The following is a 15,994-nucleotide window of genomic DNA, read 5'->3' as shown; positions in this document are numbered from 1 at the left end:
CAAGATTATTTAAAGAATGAAAATAACATGTGATAAAAGTAGCACGAAAAAATTCGGAGCTTAAAATAAACGTCAAATGCAGTCAAGACTGATAAGATAAAGTCTACTTCATATCATTTATATACAAATATATTTACACTGACTGGACCAAGGTTAATCGGTAATGTCAATGCTCTTCAATTATCTCCGGATCTACTTGACAGTGTGCGTGTCTACAATCGAAGGAGGAAAACTGGTCAGCTCATTTTCTTTTTCTGAATATTCCAGTTTATAATTAATTATTCACGCTAATTTAAATACACCGTAGACAATCTTTTAAAGTTTATGTGGCTACATTGATCACATTCGAGGTATACACAATTTTTTTTTCTTGTAGACTAACATAATAATTGTACAATCTTTTCTCACTTGCTGTATTTAAGATAAGAATTTTCTTCAGCAGAAAAACATGATCAATATGAATATTTCTAAAATTTTAATTGCTGGAAGACAGGCGTACCTCAGGAGATTTTATGCTACAGGTTCAAAACTCGTTGAAACCACAAGAGATAATGATACAGGTGACAACATATTGTTGTTTTTGTCAATGTATTTCGAACACATAATCATTTTTCATCAATTTCATTTTACTCGATGATTGAACAGGGATTGACATCATATCTATGGCCAGAGCACCTGTTAACAGTTTAAACAGAGAGCTATTAGGTGCATTGAAAACATCTTTATTGGAAGCTCAAAGCAGTCGCAGTAAAGGCGTCATACTGACATCATCTTTGCCAACTACATTCTCGGCAGGATTAGATATTACAGAAATGTATAATACTGATAAAAAGGCACTTACTGACTTTTGGAATACGTTGCAAGATGCTTGGTTAACTCTTTACAGTCTGAATATTCCAGTTGCTAGTGCTATCAATGTACATAAGTTTTTTTTCAAGTATTATACCATGTGTGGCGTATCTCTGTAACAATTTAATGAAAATATTACACTTTTGTTCTACAGGGCTCTAGTCCTGCTGGAGGTTGTCTATTGGCAATATCTACAGAATACAGAGTTTTTGTCGAAGGTAAACATACTATAGGATTGAACGAAACACAGTTGGGTATAATTGCTCCTAAATGGTTTAGGGATCCCTACATTTCACTATTGGGCTATCGACAAGCCGAATTAGCGCTTTTAAGGTATGTAAGATTAATCTATATGTATATTATGAGTAAGATGTTACATGTGATGTAACATTTTAGGGGATCGTTGTTTAAACCTGAAGAGGCATTGCAAATTAAACTTGTGGATGAGCTTGCTAAAGATAAGGCTGATGCGATTGAAAAGTGCAAAAATTACATATTATCATACGATAGAATATCAGGTAAGAAAATATTGTTGATTATGTATTTTGCAGAATTATACTTTTATGCTAATCACTCATTGTTTTCAATGAAGGCTTAGGAAGGGCCGCAACCAAGTTGCAATTACGAAACGATCTAATTGAGTGGATGAAAGAAAATAAAGAAGCTGATATTAAACAATTCGTGGATTTCATACAGTTACCAAAAGTACAAGCTGGCCTTAAACTTTATATTGAATATTTGAAGCAAAAAAAGTAATTAATATCTTTGAAAACAATACTTTTGTCTCATATATCCTGAAATATTTATACACACATGTAAAAAATATGTTATTACATATTCTTGCAATCTACATTGTAAGCCAAGAGGCTTACAATGAATATTTTTGAAAGAAATATTTTAAAATATAAAATTTTTCTATACTTATATATATATAACTTTCATAAATTTTTATATTTTGTTTTATACAAAATGTTTTATTAGAATATATATTTTAACAAAATGTGATATTTACTTTATTTTCCGAACTTTATTATAAAATGAGCAGAATGTCGTAACATATTAATTATTATCTTTAATATAATCTAATCTTCATCTAATTCAATATTTGTCAAGTCAACATTTGTTATGCTGTGATAAATAGAAAACGATAAGTTTTTACTTGAAATCTAAAGAAATGCGATATCTCTAATATTTGTTAATAATTTGTTTCATTTTTATATATATCTTCATTAAAAATTTTATACGATTATAAAATTTCTCTATTATAAAATACTCAATAAATAGATTGATTAAAATGTTTTATATAAATATATAATCAGAATAGATAATAAAATACTTACGCGACTAATTGATTGATATAAATTTCGAGCCAATTATCGATTCGAGTCGACTTATCACGAATTCCTCTTGATATCTGTAAACGTTCATGTTTATCAGATATTTTTATTTCTCAATGATCTTATAATAGTTTTAATTAGTTAATTTTCTTATTTACAAATATGTTATATATCGTGTGACTTACAATTATCCGATGGTTCGATTTCGCATGTTCCATGCTTCTATCGCTTTTTCCCCGCTTCCAGCTCGCAAAAAAAGTTGATACATTCGGTGAAGAAGTGAGGGAGGGAGAGAGAAAGCGGTCTTGACGGACATCCGGTCTGGAGTTGTTGAAATAGAGTGTGTAAATAGCTAATTTTATACTAATTTTGGACTATATATATTTTCGTCATTGTAATTTTATCCATGTGACTATTCTCTTCTATTGTTCTTTATGATTTATTCAAAATATTTCGTCAGAATATATATTTTAATAAATTTGTGTGTAAATTTTTTTCTTTTCCGAATTTGATCGCCAAAGAAATATCGTAACATGATAATCATTAATCTTCTAATAAAACATCATCTAAATCAATGTCTGTCAAGTCTAATCCTTGTGATGGGTGTAGCAAATTAAGTTCTTGCTGTAGAAATCCAAAAAAGTGTGATATTTCCAATATTTGTTGACGATTCCTTTTATTTTCATCCCTGATAATTAAAAATTTTGTAATTATAAAATTTTGTAATTATAAAATATATCTAAGTATAAATGTGCACAGATTAAAAATATTATCAGAATAATAATTACTTACACAACTAACTGATTGATATAATCTTTGAGCCAATTATCGAGCCGATTTGTCATGAGCTTCTCTCGATTATCTATTACCTGTAAATGTTTTAATATTTATCAATTATTTTATTTATTCATTATTTTAATAGTTTTGAAATTTTCCACACTCACTTGTAAATGTATATCGTGTGATGCGGCAAGAGTAGTAGCCAAAGTATCCTTATCACCACACAAATCTTTCAAATGGGTTGGTATATCTCCCTCGTCCACAAAACCACTTAGATAATTTAAAATTAATTCATTCATAGTATTATTGTATTCAGCCTGTGAATTTCGTAATAAAGAAAAGTACCCTCGTGCGGTTTCTAAGAACGAATTGATCATATCCATCATGTTAATCCTAAAGACTTCATTTATATCCTTTTTTTATGAAAAAAAAACAAATCCTTCTTAATCCAATTATCAAATTAATCTTATTCGCGATATTAATTGTAAATTAATATACATACTTTTATCTGATCGTGTAATATAATTTCTTTAGACATTAATTGATTTTGTGCTTTAGACAACAATTCATTGAATTCGTTAAACAATTCCCTCGCTTTCGCAGCGATGTCATCAGTTGCATCGGCATCTCCCTCTCGTTCCTCTATCAAAGCTTTCATTACATTTTTTATATTCGCAAATATCTCCGTTTTTCTTTCGAGTACTTCATCCACAATCCTTAAACAAATAAATTGAAGAAAAAAAGTTACATACATAATCTAAAACGTTGTATATTAATAAAATAAGTCACACACGTGATTCATTATAATTAAAATATTTTTGAAAGTAGAATTTTAATTCTTATTATTTTTATTTTTCTCTTACTTTCTTGCTGCGTTTTGCTTATTTTCCTTGCCTTCGTTGACAACAAGTTCAAACAATCTCATTTCCTCTGTTCTTTTATCATGTTCTTGTAAGCCTAATTCATATAATTCGTGGCATATTGCAGAGAAAGACTTTCTGTATTCTTCAAATGCATTCTGTGTATCCTCATTTATTGTGGATAACATCCTGCCCGCTGTGCATATATATACGTTTAAATAAATAATATATATATGTATATGTAGATAATAAGAAAGATGAAATAAATCTACCTTCATCGGCAGAAAACATTTGCTGAAAAAGAAAATCTTCATCGAGATACTCCACGTATGATGCAGTTAGTATTGCAAGCCTGTCTTTAAACTCTTGTTGTAATTTTAATTCTGTTTGTACTTTTGCCTCGTTTTCCTCCAAATTACTAATTATACGACTATAAAAATAAAATGGCACAATTATTTATACAATACAAAATATATAATACAAAATATATAGACTTTTCTAATCTTGTTATGTCAAAATAATCACTCATGCTTATCGATGGCAGATTGACGAGTGCTTTCGGATATAATTCTATATTGATAGTAAATTAATTGCGGCACAAATGCAAACAGATAATCCAAGTATCCATCCATTTCAGTGCAGGGATTATCACATGTGTTTAAACTTCTCAATGATTTAAAATCACGTAAATATATGACCTGTATCAAGAATAGAACTTTATAAATAATAAAGAAGCAATAAAAGAAAGAGAGAAAAATCAGCCAGTTCTACATATACGTACATGTTTCCACTCCTTGATCTTATTTTTACCAATATTCAAAACTGTCAATTTTTTAAAATTATTTATGCCTTGTACAATAGAGATTTCATTACTGTACAAGAGCAAAATCTCCAGTTGATCTAAGTTATCCAAGTTTTCCATAACTTTAATACGATTAAAGGAGAGATCCAATTCCTTGAGATGGATAAGTTCGTCCAGATTTTCGATTCTCTCGATAACATTGTGGGATAATGACAATTTGACTAAGTTCTTCAACAGCCAAAGATGATCAATGTTTAGAATATCTACAAAACGTGATATTAAAGAAATTAGAATATCTTTGCAATAAATTTGCATCGTTGTATATATATATGTACATATATATATATATATATATATATATATATATATATATGTATGTATATATATATAAACGATGCAAATTTATTGCAAAGATATTCTAATTTCTATATATATATATATATTACACAGGTTTTATTATTATCATTAGGTATATATAAATACTTACTGAGGAACTCGATGCGAATTTCCTTCAATCCGTCCAATTCGATTCCATCTTCGAGAAATAATCTGCCGGCTTCTTTCCTCGGCCCCTGATCGATCGCTAAGGAAATAAGTATACTTTGAGTTATCACGCCGGGTTCCGTAGCTTCGCGCAGCGCGCTAGCCGTATCCATTTGATACATTTTCAGTTTTAAATAAAGACGAATGTAATAAATCTTTCATCCAAACATCTAATTAACTTACGAATTTGTTTACGTTACCCGCGTAACCGCGGGACGGTCCGATTCCGCGAGTTCCTCCATTCCATCGGTTCCTCCAGTTTCTTATCGCGAAAAAAATTAAATTCGTGACTTCGCTTATATATTAAAACCATATTTCTATCAATCAATAAATTAATGTTATATATCTATATATAAATTATTTTTTAATCTCAAACTTTTGTTTTTTTTAATTTTTTGCACCTATATATAGGCAAATGTCAAATCAGCTGTCAGCTGCGTGAATTTAAGTCATGGTACACGAATGATCTAGATGCGAATGCTTCGTATGCTATTTCGAAATGTGTCCAACTTCAAGTTGTCGAGACGTCAAAGCTCGGAATTTTCAGCCATTGGTCGCATTCAGCAGACTCAACAGTTGAGCAATTTTCCGATGTCATTCGATGCTGATTGGCTGGATCTGAAAGTAGAAACCAATCACGTTCGATTGCTACTTAGCGGTTGAGTCTGCTGAATGCGGCCAATGATGAAAACTGATGAAGAGCAGTCGTATCACCATTCTTCTCTTTTTTTTATGACAGGAGAATTGTTGACAGCTACCGTAAAATAGATAAAATAGGTGCGTCCCCGTTCCAGTACGAAATCACGTTTTAATAAACGGTTAATGAATTTCATTATCTGTATTCAGCGATAAAAATCGTTATCTTAATCTTAAACGATAAAAATATTTAAGCTTTTACAAAAAGTCAAATTATTTTGGAAATCTTTCAAGATATAATACATTTAGAATAGTAATTATCAAAATATATGAGAATGTGTGTCACATACAATTTATATTTGTATCATCAAATATAACAATCGAAAAATATCGATAGATGTTATCTTTTCACGTATTTTAATTTATTTCAGGATAATTCATATTTTATATTAATCCATGTTAATCCATATTTTAATTAATTATTAAAAGATATGACAATATTATTAAATTATCTCTAAACATATATACTAAAGAACTTTTACAAAAATACATTTCAATTAATACTCTATGTTTAACATTTAATAATTTGTTTAATAATTAATTTTAAAAAAAACTTACATTTTTAAGAATTATATTTTGTTACAGGAAAATATGGCTGCAGGATCATCAACGAAGGAATTTTCCTTGAGATGGAATAATTTTTCCAACAATCTGACTTCTGGCTTCCTCACTCACTTAAGCGAGAATGATTTGATTGATGTGACACTTGCTGTGGAAGGACAGTTGTTGGCTGCCCATAAACTGGTCCTTTCTGTGTGTAGTCCCTACTTCAAAAACATATTTAAGGTACAACTTTATTATTAATGATATTTTGCAAAAAATATGCTCAAGTAAGAACTCAAAATTGTCTTCCCAGGAGAATCCCTGCCCGCATCCAGTGATAATATTGAAAGATGTAAAACACACAGAAATTACAACTTTGTTGAGGTTCATGTATCAAGGAGAAGTGAATGTCAGGCAGGAGGATCTACCAAATTTCCTAAAGGTGGCACAGATGCTCCAGATAAAAGGATTGGAAGGTGGCGAAGGGCAAATCATACCACTGTTAAACAATTATGTCAATGTGTCGGATCCACAATATGATTCTGAGAATGCAACTACCTTATCAGATACCATAAATGAACAAGAAAACGAGAACAGAGCTTCAGACGAATCTTCACAGTCTCACAAGATAGCCAAGAGAAGTGCTAAAAAAAGAAAGAAACCTGTGGTTGAGAATGATTACAATTCAGTAAAAGAATCCAAAAGTGAGCCAAATGTTAACAACAAAGACATCTGTCTCTTAACAGATGATAATGACAAAGAGGTTAATGATTCTGGAAGTGAAAGGGACAATAATGCTAATAATGATAGTGAAGAAATAATCGAGTTGCCTAATGAATCAAATTCGGAAGAAAATCCAATACAATTAGGTATGATATTTTATTGTATTACCTGTGTTATATATTAATATCCTCGTCTGATGGTGCATGGATCTTTTTATATCCCCAGACTTATACATAAACTAGTCCGATTATATTTCTTAAGGATTTAGGGAGTCAATTAGTTTCAGAGAATATAAAAAGACGAATCCCAATGAATTTAAAACGAGAGAAATATTAAACCTTTATTCAAACAACAAGTTATAAATGTGATTTAAATGTCATAAAAAAACGCACAACTGCAACAGATCGAAAGAGATATTATATATATATTAGAAATGATAATGAACATAGCATACAATGTAATTGTCAAAAGTATGTATGTAGTGTACATTCAATAAGTAAAGTAATGTTTGTATACATTGTAAAAATTTGGAGTAAATATCGTCCATTTGCACTTGTTTGCTTACTGAGAAAAAAATCTTTAATGAAAAAAAAAACTTGTTCTAAGAAAGGAAATCAGTCTTTATGGATTTGAACGGATCCAAGCACTGCCATATATGCGTCATTAATTTACTAAATCTGAAATATTCGTCTCGATCATGAAACAAAAATTGCAATTTGCAGCTGTAGAACCAGTGATTTATAGGCTGTCCGCCAGAGGCAAACCGCAGCTGGTTCACGAGGGATACGTGTACAATTTGACCTCCCGTTCCAAGATATACAACAACTCGCATTATCGTTGCGCGGAGCAGCATCGCGGTTGTCGTGGGAAATGTTCGGTGATCGCAGAGAGGTTCATGCCAACGGGGGTGCGGGATCATAATCATCCACCGAGTTATCAATCGGAATACGATTATAGAAAGAAAAAGGGTTTGGACACTAGCAACGTCTAAGGATCATTCCACGCTGCAATTTTATAAAGTACTTTGTAATTAGACTCAGATGCGTATTATCTTGGTCTACATATATCTTTCTGTACCAATACCCAACAATTGAAACAGACGACACTCTGGGAGGTAAAAGAAGGTAAATGTTCATCTCTGATCTGGAAAATTTAAGAAAACAAAATAATTTTTGCATATTATGTGACTCTAATCTCTTAGAGATCAAAGATTTATCCTAATTAAAGTGATAATTGTTTTAATCACAAAGCATTTACTGACAAAACAGAGAATCTAGATATTAGTCTTGTAAACTAATAATTAGATTTTATAATTTTTGGCAGTGCTCTACTGTTCAGTGAAGAAATCGATATAGCATTCAATTTGCATTTGTACTAATAGATATTCCGAGAAATTGTTATATTATTACAAAATCATTGAAAATACATTCTTAAGGCTTTGTATAAATTTTTTAAAGTATGAGCAAATAACTTTTTTATGATTTAATTATATTTCAGTATGCTTTCATGTAAATAAGTGATTTTGTATATAGTTACATTTAAACATCTCTTTCAAAATTTTAGGATACCTCAATTTAATTTTATTGTATATTTTTTTTCTTCCTTAATTAGTTTTTCTCTGTTAAGATCAATTTGCTTCTTCCAATTTTTAACTCTAAAGTCTTCCAAAGAAATCTTTTTTGTAAACAAGCAAACATGATCTTTCGGCTGTTAATTTTTTTTAAAAGTTTTCTCAAGCAAAATTCGTCGAATTATTTTATAATGTTATAATTACATGACAGGATGAATTCGATTTTACTTAGATAGTAAGTTTTAATTTATAAAAACAAATTTTTTCACTGAACAGAGGCATTCATATGCAAAAGCCAAAACAAAAGCTGTGAATTACTTAAATGGATATGTCTAACATTAGATAAGAAGTACAAATGTTGGCCTAATTTTCAAGAAATTCTTCGCACACTATAAGCATGTTTTGCGACCAATATATACAGAATAAAGTCCAACGATTGTTATATATTAAAAAAAACTGTAACGCCATGTATACAAAATCGATTGAAACATCGCTAATTCCTAAGTAGGTTTCCACATTCCCATACAAAGATTATATATACATGTATATATTACATTAGATTTAAATGCAACACTGTGATGCGTCAATTTGTCAACTTTCAGAATTTAATAAATATGATTTATATTACGTGATTGATTAATGATAATCTGTTTTGAATCAAATTTTCATTTTCATTGGAAGAAGAATGATTAAACTTTTAAAGCTACAATATGCACAAGTTGTATCTATTATCTTGTTTGACTTTTATCTATATATTTTTTGAATGCGCATTTTGACATCGTTATCTCTCCATTTTCGTGAAAAGGCACCTATTCACTGTTTTATTACATTCAAATTCTTACACGCATAATGAAAGATTTTTATCAGATGGAGTATTGCATAGTATTATCGTTATAAATAATATAAAACACCGTTTACGTTAATATTATAACAAAGTTATAAATAAAGGCGCCGAGATACTTTTTGTCTAGCGATTTCTACGGTTTTATTCCTATAAATATAAACCAAAGATAATAGCTATTAAAATATTAATATATAATAAATATGTAATAATCTTGTTTTCAAATGTGAATATAATAATACATTTGTTACATTTAAGTTTTAATAATTATTTAGCATCGCCTTCGACTTAAGCCTAGTCTACAATGGCAGTAAGCAGTATAGAGTAAGCAGTAAGCAGTAAGCAGTATGAAATGGGAATTGCCCATTTCGTTACTCCCGGTCTTTACATCCACTAAAAACAGTATACAATGGCAATAACAAGGCTGTAGGAATAGAGAGTATACTGTTTTTAGTGGATGTAAAGACCGGGAGTAACGAAATGGGCAATTCCCATTTCATACTGCTTACTGCTTACTCTATACTGCTTACTGCCATTGTAGACTAGGCTTTATATAGGGATAAGTCCGTAGACATTACTAAATAAGAAGAATATGTTTCAATCTTTCTAATTTTGAGACATGTCGAAATGATCTATCGAGAAATTATTATATGGAATACTCGAGTAAGAATGAAATCTATCTCCCAGTTCGCGATTCTTTCGAATTCTATAAAACTGTTTCTATATTTGTCCCTTGTAAAACTGCGCAAATTCCAAAGTTTCGTTCGATTTCAAATTGTATTCTGTTATAAATATTGAACCATTCCAGCAATTTTCGATATCTTGGATATCCAGAGGAAGGCCTGTTTTAACTTTCTTATCACTTCCCAAATTCTCAAACTTATTTCCTAAATCTCGATTTTTAAATCAATTATTATACAGTACCAATTGTATAATAATTAATGATGAATTTCATTAGTGTCGTCTTGCCATTTTTTTCTCTAACTTGCGTTGCTTTTTTTCGCTTATCTCGGGCTGTTCTTGTGGCTGGGCGAAAAACCATGGAGCCAAGATTTGCTTCCAGAGCATCCAGCTTCCTCTCACTGGTACCTGTGGAATTTTTATACTGTAAAACTTTCGTATCGACAAGAATTCTATATATATGCAGTATTACATACATTTTGTAATATTGAATAAAGAGAATAATATAAACAATTACTTTTATCAAAATACTTACTAGAATCCACAACAGCCAGAAGTAGTTTGAAATAAGGGACAGGATTTGTACTCCTGATGTCAGTATGATTAAATCCTTGACATGTCTAAATAAAACAAAACCTTATATAATGAACAATAAAAAAATTACAAAGAATATAACAGCAAGCATAAAAAGATTCAAACAAATACTCACTCTGCTATACCACCTTCCATATTGAGATCAACACCAGAGTCCAGAAGTTGGCCAGACTCTGAATATGTAGCGCGAGCCATGTAGGACATGAATTGATAGCTTCCTATATATACAATTGTAGAAAATGCCATTACTATCTGTAATGAGATAACACGTGCTGTTTAAAAATGAATTTATCAGTGTTTTAAATTTATCAGATGTAAAACTACTTACTATTGTCAGTGTAGTTAATTCAAACATCATCATCGTTACAGCAAAATAAATTCCCATTGCTCCCAGGGCCATGTTGGTATAGAAGCTCAGCGTGGAATCATTCTCCTCCTTTATTTGCTTCGCTCCCTTGGTCAGTACCTTACCTTTCTTTGTCTGCACAGAATACAAAATCAGATATTCAGAAGCGAATATATTTTTGTAGTCTGCAGATCATCACTGATAACGATGACACGCAAGTAAGAGAATTTTACGTTATTTTTAAGTGAACTTATGATACAAATATCTCAAACAAAAGTGAAAATCTTCCTTATGGAAGCAACTAAGCCTAATGAAGAATAGACATTTACTATCAGGAAAATGTACTTTAAAGACTAGGAAGACTCACTGTCATCTCAATTTTGCTTTCTGCTAAAAAAGTTGCTTTAACAGTAAATGGCATTAGATTTGTTAGAGATGACAAGCGGCTAACCTGGCATCGTGCACTGTCATGTATGTATGTACACGTGAGTAATGCATGAACTTACACGATACAAGATTTACCACTGTATTTTTTTTTTGCTGGAATATTCAGCAGTAGTAACGCGCGAAGAACGATAAAATTCAAATATGTAATAATAATATAAACTATATAGAGGTATGTATATGTTGCATAGAAAATTTGTATATTATTTATATACGAATTGATAAAATAATTGTCAAACAAGTATGTGCAATTATGAAAAATGCCATTTTTATGCTTCTTTTATTTTAAATTTATACTTTTATTATTATATGATAATTATATATTTAGATAAATTGACGCTTTTTTATATTAAATAAATTTAATAGGTAATTATATATATTATTTATAATAAAATAATTTTACTACATTATAATATATTATATTAATATTAATATATATTATATTATAATGTAGTAATTATTTTATTATAAATAATAATTACCTATTCACCTTATTTAATATCAAAAAGCGTCAATTTATCTTAATTGTAATACTAATTAATAAGCAACGTGTTTGAATCAAGAGAATAATAAATACATTAATAAAATTCATGAATCTTACAAGAGATTTTTTTTAGAATTCTTAAAAAATCTATAAAAAGAAAAAATATATTTATTTGACGCTGATGTAATTATTCGATATTAATTTATACATGACTTAACAATTACGGAAGCCCAAATGATAAGAGAAGTTGAAACTTTAGTCATCCAGCTCGAAGCCGGAATAAGGAGAGCCGGAAAAGGGATTCAGATAAAGCCGCAACATCAGGAACATAGCGTGATGAGTATTCTCTTATTTATATCGTCCACACGTTCTTAAACAATTTTCTTCTGCAATATTCTTCGAATCTAAAAAAAAGTGAATTATCAGTGAATTATTTGTTGAAGAAAGCAAAAATTGGACATGTTTCAGTTCGGACGATCGGAGGGTTTTCCTTCGCAATATTCCGAGCATCATACTCCGGTGACGATAGACGTGACCGAGACCATATTAATTGCGATTTTCGTGATTATCTCAATTGCTTATATCAGTATTATACCGGGCTACCGGAAGAGGCAAGTGAGTATATATAGAGCAAAGTATAATGAAAAAGTATCAGTATGTTCTAAATAATGTTTTCCAAATAATCCAGTGCTCCGAAAAAGATTTAACATCTTTCAGATGTTCTCTGACGTGTTTTTTCAGCATTTATCTTATCAAAGTAATGAGTTTTTCTCAAAAATTCTTTATTAAACATTATTAAATTTATAATAAATTCAGACAAACCATTCCTATACATTTATATGTATACCAACGAAAAATTATGTCAAGTATCTAAATTTCTACTTTATAATAATATCACAAAATAAAATTTCAGAGTACAAAAAAGTTGAATTTAATTGTATGTATATATATTTAATTTGATATATAAACATCACTTAGAACTTTGAAATAATACAATTACAATTAATTGTAACATAATATAATTACAATTAATTCTTCAAGTTTTGCATCAAGTATTAAATTTTAAAATTACGCTGCTGAAATGCTTGTTTCACCCATGCAAAAATAACTTTTTTTTTTTAAATCATGTGTACTAATGAAATAATTATCGTTATCACGTAGAGCATCTACATAACTATAAAAATCAGCTTTAGCATCGTGATTGGATGTTTGTTAATAAGTAAGTATTTTAAAAAAAACTATAGTTTTTATACTTACCTATATAGAGTCGAATTTACACAAAGTCACCATTGAATGTTAATTTGCAGTAGAGAACTTTGGCCAGGAATGGGAATACGGCGAGACCAGGAGCAAGACACCCTATCGAGCTGGTGTGGGCCAGGAGATCGAGGCTCAAATGGCAATTAAGATAGGACTGAGATCGGTGAATGTCACGCTGAAAGGTAATTTGTGGCAATTAATCGAAAATAAAAACATAAGATTTGCATGTTTGTATTTTCAAGAATTTACTGGATAAATATTTGTTCTGCGGAATAAAAAGAAATGGAAGAACAATTTTAATTAAAAATTCGTAATTTTACACACATGTTGGACGAAATTCTTCAAGAGCAACACATATTTTAATATTGAACTTGGACAATCATCATAGTTTAAAGCGAAACAACTTTTAGCAGTAAAAAAATTTATGATGAAAGATAATTTCTTATTTAAGGTAAAGTCATTTTCAAAAAGTGACTTTTTCTAAAGTAATTTTGTAGAAATAAAAATCTAATTTTCTTTACAATAATATGAATCTGTTAAAAAATTCTTTTAAAATAATAAAATATTATATTCTAAAATAATTTATAATTTCGCAGATTAAATTCCTTAACGCGCGTTTCTTGCGAATAGAGTTTGAAATTATATTCTAATTGAAAATTTTTTCAGCTAATCCGGAAGAAGGCACGTTGCTCGCAAAGGAAACGATTGATTACAACGAAAGATTTCCTTGGACGTGGGATCAAGGCAGAATCGGTTTCGGACCCTACGGTATATATGCATTGTAAATTATTGTAAATTATATAATTAGTTTTGCTATAGTATCTAAAAACAAAGTTATTTACATAAAATTTCAGCCGGACTGGTGCAAAGATCCTTCCGCGAAGGACAAAGGAAGGGTTTGCCTATTCCCATCTTATGGATCGTCGAATATTTCGTCATCGATGGAGAAGGCATTCGATTTGGAAGATTTTATCGAACTGCTGGATGGTACTGTCACATCTTACTGTGGTCAGTATAAAAAAAGCATAAGACAAAAATATATAAATATAGAAAATAAGAAACAAAGAGTTTTGTATTCCTCGCGTTTTTCAGCTGATGCGATAAAATTTTACGAGTCTACTATAAATTAAAATAACTACCTCCTTTGAACAAAGACGTTTCAAACATTTTCTCGGCGATTCGCAGGACCGCCTTCGCCTGCTGGATCCTGGCTAACATATTCCTGCAGTCTGTGAGCCGGTACGTCGCCTATTTAACCGGCTTGATAGGCGGCTTGCAGCTGTTAACTTGCCTCGTCTGGGTCTACGTACACAATCCAATTCCGCTTGTAATTCCTTTCGAGGATGGTGTCATTAAGGTGACACTAGGCCTGCATTTTTGGATGACTCTCGGATGCGGTAAATTTTTCGAATGCTGATTCTTGAATTTTCACGTTCCTACACCCTGATATTCTGAAACTTATTATAGAATTTTTAATTTCTCTTCCCTGGAATTTTTATCAATAGAAGAATCAATAAAATTATCAATTTTGATATAATTTTAAAATTTATCAAAGTTAATACTATCAATTTAAGAGATCACTGTTACTCATTTCATTCTTTCTAACACAAGACTCGTAGTACTTATATTTACTTACTTTTATTTTGCAGGTTTGCTTTGTGTGCTATTGGCAATCATAATAATATTTATGGACTTGCGTTATCCTAATACGTTGTCTACATTTTTGGGAATAGATCCACTCAGCCAGTATGATGAATGCGTAATACGTAAGTACATTAACAATTTATAGTAACTTCAGGATGTCCCGCAGAAGCTGTGCTGTACTTAGAGAATGCGTGATGTTTGTTGTAATCGACAGGAAGCTGTCAAGTGGATGATGTGTTGCGTAAGAAAGTACACATAGATGACTCGATGGAAATGACTTCAACCTCTGCCTTTTCGCAAGATAAAAACACAGGAATGGTAAAGGATATAAAACATTAAGAACACTTTCAAATTATCATAATAATTAAACAATTAATAATTTTAAAAAATGCAGATGATATTGAAGAGAAAATCGACCTTAAAAAACGTGCAAAAGTCGCTCTTCCTCGCGTCAGCTCCCATGAAAATGGATATCTACGATGACGTAACTTATGAGAACCAGGACATAGCAGGGTATGTTCGCTCACTTTGAAAAACTAACGATAATTTGCAATATATGTCCTTCAAAGAAATATGTCTTTCGTATGATTAGGCATTTGCCCTCATATTTTTATTACTTATCAATTTGATCTCTTACAGTTCTGGTCAAAAGTATGAAGCACCTTTAATGTATTGTAATAAGTCAAAACAGATAGTTTAAGTACGGAAATACAATCACTAGTATAATTTCTAAAATTGCTATTATTTTTATCTCACGAACACTGATCGATTAAAGACGCTCTTGTTCGTGACCAAGACTGTACTATAGAAGGCTATATCATAGCGCACTATCATTCGTCTCTTCGTTTCTTCTAGATCTAAAGTCGCGCCTAAAATGGAAATGAACGACGAGCCGAAGGAAATCAAGCCGCCACCTGTTCCGAAAAAGAAGAGGGTGAAGGTCGGTCCCTGAATGTCAAAACAATCGTCCACTTCCGATCTATCCTATCAACGCGAA

The 15,994-nt window shown here is 30.6% G+C and overlaps 5 protein-coding genes and 1 long non-coding RNA gene across 15 annotated transcripts; 3 read left to right on the top strand and 3 right to left on the bottom strand.

Moving 5' to 3' along the window:
* Nucleotides 1–31: 31 nt before the first annotated feature.
* On the top strand, nt 32–1,695 carry LOC145933620 (enoyl-CoA delta isomerase 1, mitochondrial). 3 transcript variants are annotated; one of them, XM_083033488.1, is made up of 6 exons: nt 32–350; nt 423–560; nt 646–917; nt 1,004–1,182; nt 1,246–1,367; nt 1,442–1,695. In XM_083033488.1, exons 2-6 carry the CDS (start codon nt 449–451, stop codon nt 1,603–1,605), a joined length of 849 nt encoding a protein of 282 aa, XP_082889614.1. In that variant the 5' UTR covers nt 32–350; nt 423–448; the 3' UTR covers nt 1,606–1,695. The 3 variants fall into 3 exon arrangements, with proteins under 3 accessions (XP_082889614.1, XP_082889613.1, XP_082889615.1); XM_083033487.1 differs by having other exon boundaries at nt 34–350; nt 440–560; nt 1,442–1,694; XM_083033489.1 differs by having other exon boundaries at nt 326–350; nt 443–560.
* LOC145933614 (dynein regulatory complex subunit 3) lies at nt 840–5,593 on the bottom strand. 2 transcript variants are annotated; one of them, XM_083033474.1, is made up of 12 exons: nt 5,355–5,593; nt 5,116–5,211; nt 4,608–4,891; nt 4,352–4,524; nt 4,099–4,256; nt 3,830–4,022; nt 3,469–3,682; nt 3,131–3,379; nt 2,979–3,055; nt 2,372–2,874; nt 2,190–2,263; nt 840–962 (listed from the first exon to the last, which is right to left on the bottom strand). In XM_083033474.1, exons 3-10 carry the CDS (start codon nt 4,746–4,748, stop codon nt 2,730–2,732), a joined length of 1,350 nt encoding a protein of 449 aa, XP_082889600.1. In that variant the 5' UTR covers nt 4,749–4,891; nt 5,116–5,211; nt 5,355–5,593; the 3' UTR covers nt 840–962; nt 2,190–2,263; nt 2,372–2,729. The 2 variants fall into 2 exon arrangements, with proteins under 2 accessions (XP_082889600.1, XP_082889598.1); XM_083033472.1 differs by lacking the exon at nt 5,355–5,593 and having other exon boundaries at nt 5,116–5,321.
* Nucleotides 5,594–5,843: 250 nt separating this feature from the next.
* Nucleotides 5,844–8,602, top strand: LOC145933671 (uncharacterized). Of its 3 annotated transcripts, none has more exons than XM_083033638.1 (4): nt 5,844–5,948; nt 6,453–6,653; nt 6,724–7,279; nt 7,856–8,602. In XM_083033638.1, the coding sequence occupies exons 2-4, from the start codon at nt 6,459–6,461 to the stop codon at nt 8,122–8,124; spliced, it is 1,020 nt and encodes a 339-aa protein (XP_082889764.1). In that variant the 5' UTR covers nt 5,844–5,948; nt 6,453–6,458; the 3' UTR covers nt 8,125–8,602. The 3 variants fall into 3 exon arrangements, with proteins under 3 accessions (XP_082889764.1, XP_082889763.1, XP_082889765.1); XM_083033637.1 differs by having other exon boundaries at nt 5,923–5,989; nt 7,856–8,600; XM_083033639.1 differs by lacking the exon at nt 5,844–5,948 and adding an exon at nt 5,989–6,120.
* A 1,067-nt stretch (nt 8,603–9,669) lies between these two features.
* LOC145933673 (transmembrane protein 208) lies at nt 9,670–11,686 on the bottom strand. The gene is made up of 5 exons (XM_083033640.1): nt 11,533–11,686; nt 11,148–11,300; nt 10,935–11,071; nt 10,761–10,845; nt 9,670–10,633 (listed from the first exon to the last, which is right to left on the bottom strand). Exons 1-5 carry the CDS (start codon nt 11,584–11,586, stop codon nt 10,499–10,501), a joined length of 564 nt encoding a protein of 187 aa, XP_082889766.1. The 5' UTR covers nt 11,587–11,686; the 3' UTR covers nt 9,670–10,498.
* Nucleotides 11,687–12,300: 614 nt separating this feature from the next.
* Nucleotides 12,301–15,992, top strand: LOC145933563 (dual oxidase maturation factor 1-like). Of its 4 annotated transcripts, none has more exons than XM_083033375.1 (11): nt 12,301–12,433; nt 12,562–12,704; nt 13,255–13,312; nt 13,401–13,535; nt 14,020–14,121; nt 14,208–14,361; nt 14,539–14,750; nt 15,003–15,119; nt 15,212–15,315; nt 15,392–15,510; nt 15,853–15,992. In XM_083033375.1, the coding sequence occupies exons 1-11, from the start codon at nt 12,328–12,330 to the stop codon at nt 15,947–15,949; spliced, it is 1,347 nt and encodes a 448-aa protein (XP_082889501.1). In that variant the 5' UTR covers nt 12,301–12,327; the 3' UTR covers nt 15,950–15,992. The 4 variants fall into 4 exon arrangements, with proteins under 4 accessions (XP_082889501.1, XP_082889503.1, XP_082889502.1 ...); XM_083033376.1 differs by having other exon boundaries at nt 12,304–12,426; nt 12,562–12,708; XM_083033377.1 differs by lacking the exon at nt 13,255–13,312 and having other exon boundaries at nt 12,301–12,426; nt 12,562–12,708; nt 13,418–13,535.
* LOC145933564 (uncharacterized) lies at nt 12,418–15,218 on the bottom strand. 2 transcript variants are annotated; one of them, XR_014424893.1, is made up of 5 exons: nt 14,990–15,218; nt 14,493–14,810; nt 14,196–14,356; nt 13,351–13,528; nt 12,418–12,497 (listed from the first exon to the last, which is right to left on the bottom strand). It is a non-coding gene; the product is annotated as an uncharacterized LOC145933564 (long non-coding RNA). The 2 variants fall into 2 exon arrangements; XR_014424894.1 differs by lacking the exons at nt 12,418–12,497; nt 13,351–13,528 and adding an exon at nt 13,979–14,116.
* Nucleotides 15,993–15,994: the final 2 nt, after the last annotated feature.

Source organism: Prenolepis imparis, unplaced genomic scaffold, assembly GCF_030444845.1.
Source record: "Prenolepis imparis isolate NDT839.2.m4 unplaced genomic scaffold, iyPreImpa1.0 SCAF_3, whole genome shotgun sequence".
Classification (NCBI taxonomy): Eukaryota; Metazoa; Arthropoda; class Insecta; order Hymenoptera; family Formicidae; genus Prenolepis; species Prenolepis imparis.
This window is presented reverse-complemented; position numbering and strand designations above follow the sequence as displayed.

Coding starts and splice junctions, on each gene's coding strand:
- LOC145933671 (XM_083033638.1), top strand. CDS start 6,459: ATGGCTGCAGGATCATCAACGAAGGAATTTTCCTTGAGATGGAATAAT. Junction 6,654..6,723: donor ACTTCAAAAACATATTTAAG/GTACAACTTTAT, acceptor TTGTCTTCCCAG/GAGAATCCCTGCCCGCATCC. Junction 7,280..7,855: donor AGAAAATCCAATACAATTAG/GTATGATATTTT, acceptor TGCAATTTGCAG/CTGTAGAACCAGTGATTTAT.
- LOC145933563 (XM_083033375.1), top strand. CDS start 12,328: ATGATAAGAGAAGTTGAAACTTTAGTCATCCAGCTCGAAGCCGGAATA. Junction 13,536..14,019: donor GGTGAATGTCACGCTGAAAG/GTAATTTGTGGC, acceptor AAATTTTTTCAG/CTAATCCGGAAGAAGGCACG. Junction 15,120..15,211: donor GTATGATGAATGCGTAATAC/GTAAGTACATTA, acceptor TGTAATCGACAG/GAAGCTGTCAAGTGGATGAT.
- LOC145933614 (XM_083033472.1), bottom strand. CDS start 5,293: ATGTATCAAATGGATACGGCTAGCGCGCTGCGCGAAGCTACGGAACCC. Junction 4,257..4,351: donor TCTGCCATCGATAAGCATGA/GTGATTATTTTG, acceptor TTATTTTTATAG/TCGTATAATTAGTAATTTGG. Junction 4,023..4,098: donor AATGTTTTCTGCCGATGAAG/GTAGATTTATTT, acceptor ATATATGCACAG/CGGGCAGGATGTTATCCACA.
- LOC145933620 (XM_083033488.1), top strand. CDS start 449: ATGATCAATATGAATATTTCTAAAATTTTAATTGCTGGAAGACAGGCG. Junction 1,183..1,245: donor GCCGAATTAGCGCTTTTAAG/GTATGTAAGATT, acceptor GTAACATTTTAG/GGGATCGTTGTTTAAACCTG. Junction 1,368..1,441: donor ATCATACGATAGAATATCAG/GTAAGAAAATAT, acceptor TTTTCAATGAAG/GCTTAGGAAGGGCCGCAACC.
- LOC145933673 (XM_083033640.1), bottom strand. CDS start 11,586: ATGCCATTTACTGTTAAAGCAACTTTTTTAGCAGAAAGCAAAATTGAG. Junction 11,301..11,532: donor AAAGCAAAATTGAGATGACA/GTGAGTCTTCCT, acceptor TATTCTGTGCAG/ACAAAGAAAGGTAAGGTACT. Junction 10,634..10,760: donor TCTGGCTGTTGTGGATTCTA/GTAAGTATTTTG, acceptor AAAATTCCACAG/GTACCAGTGAGAGGAAGCTG.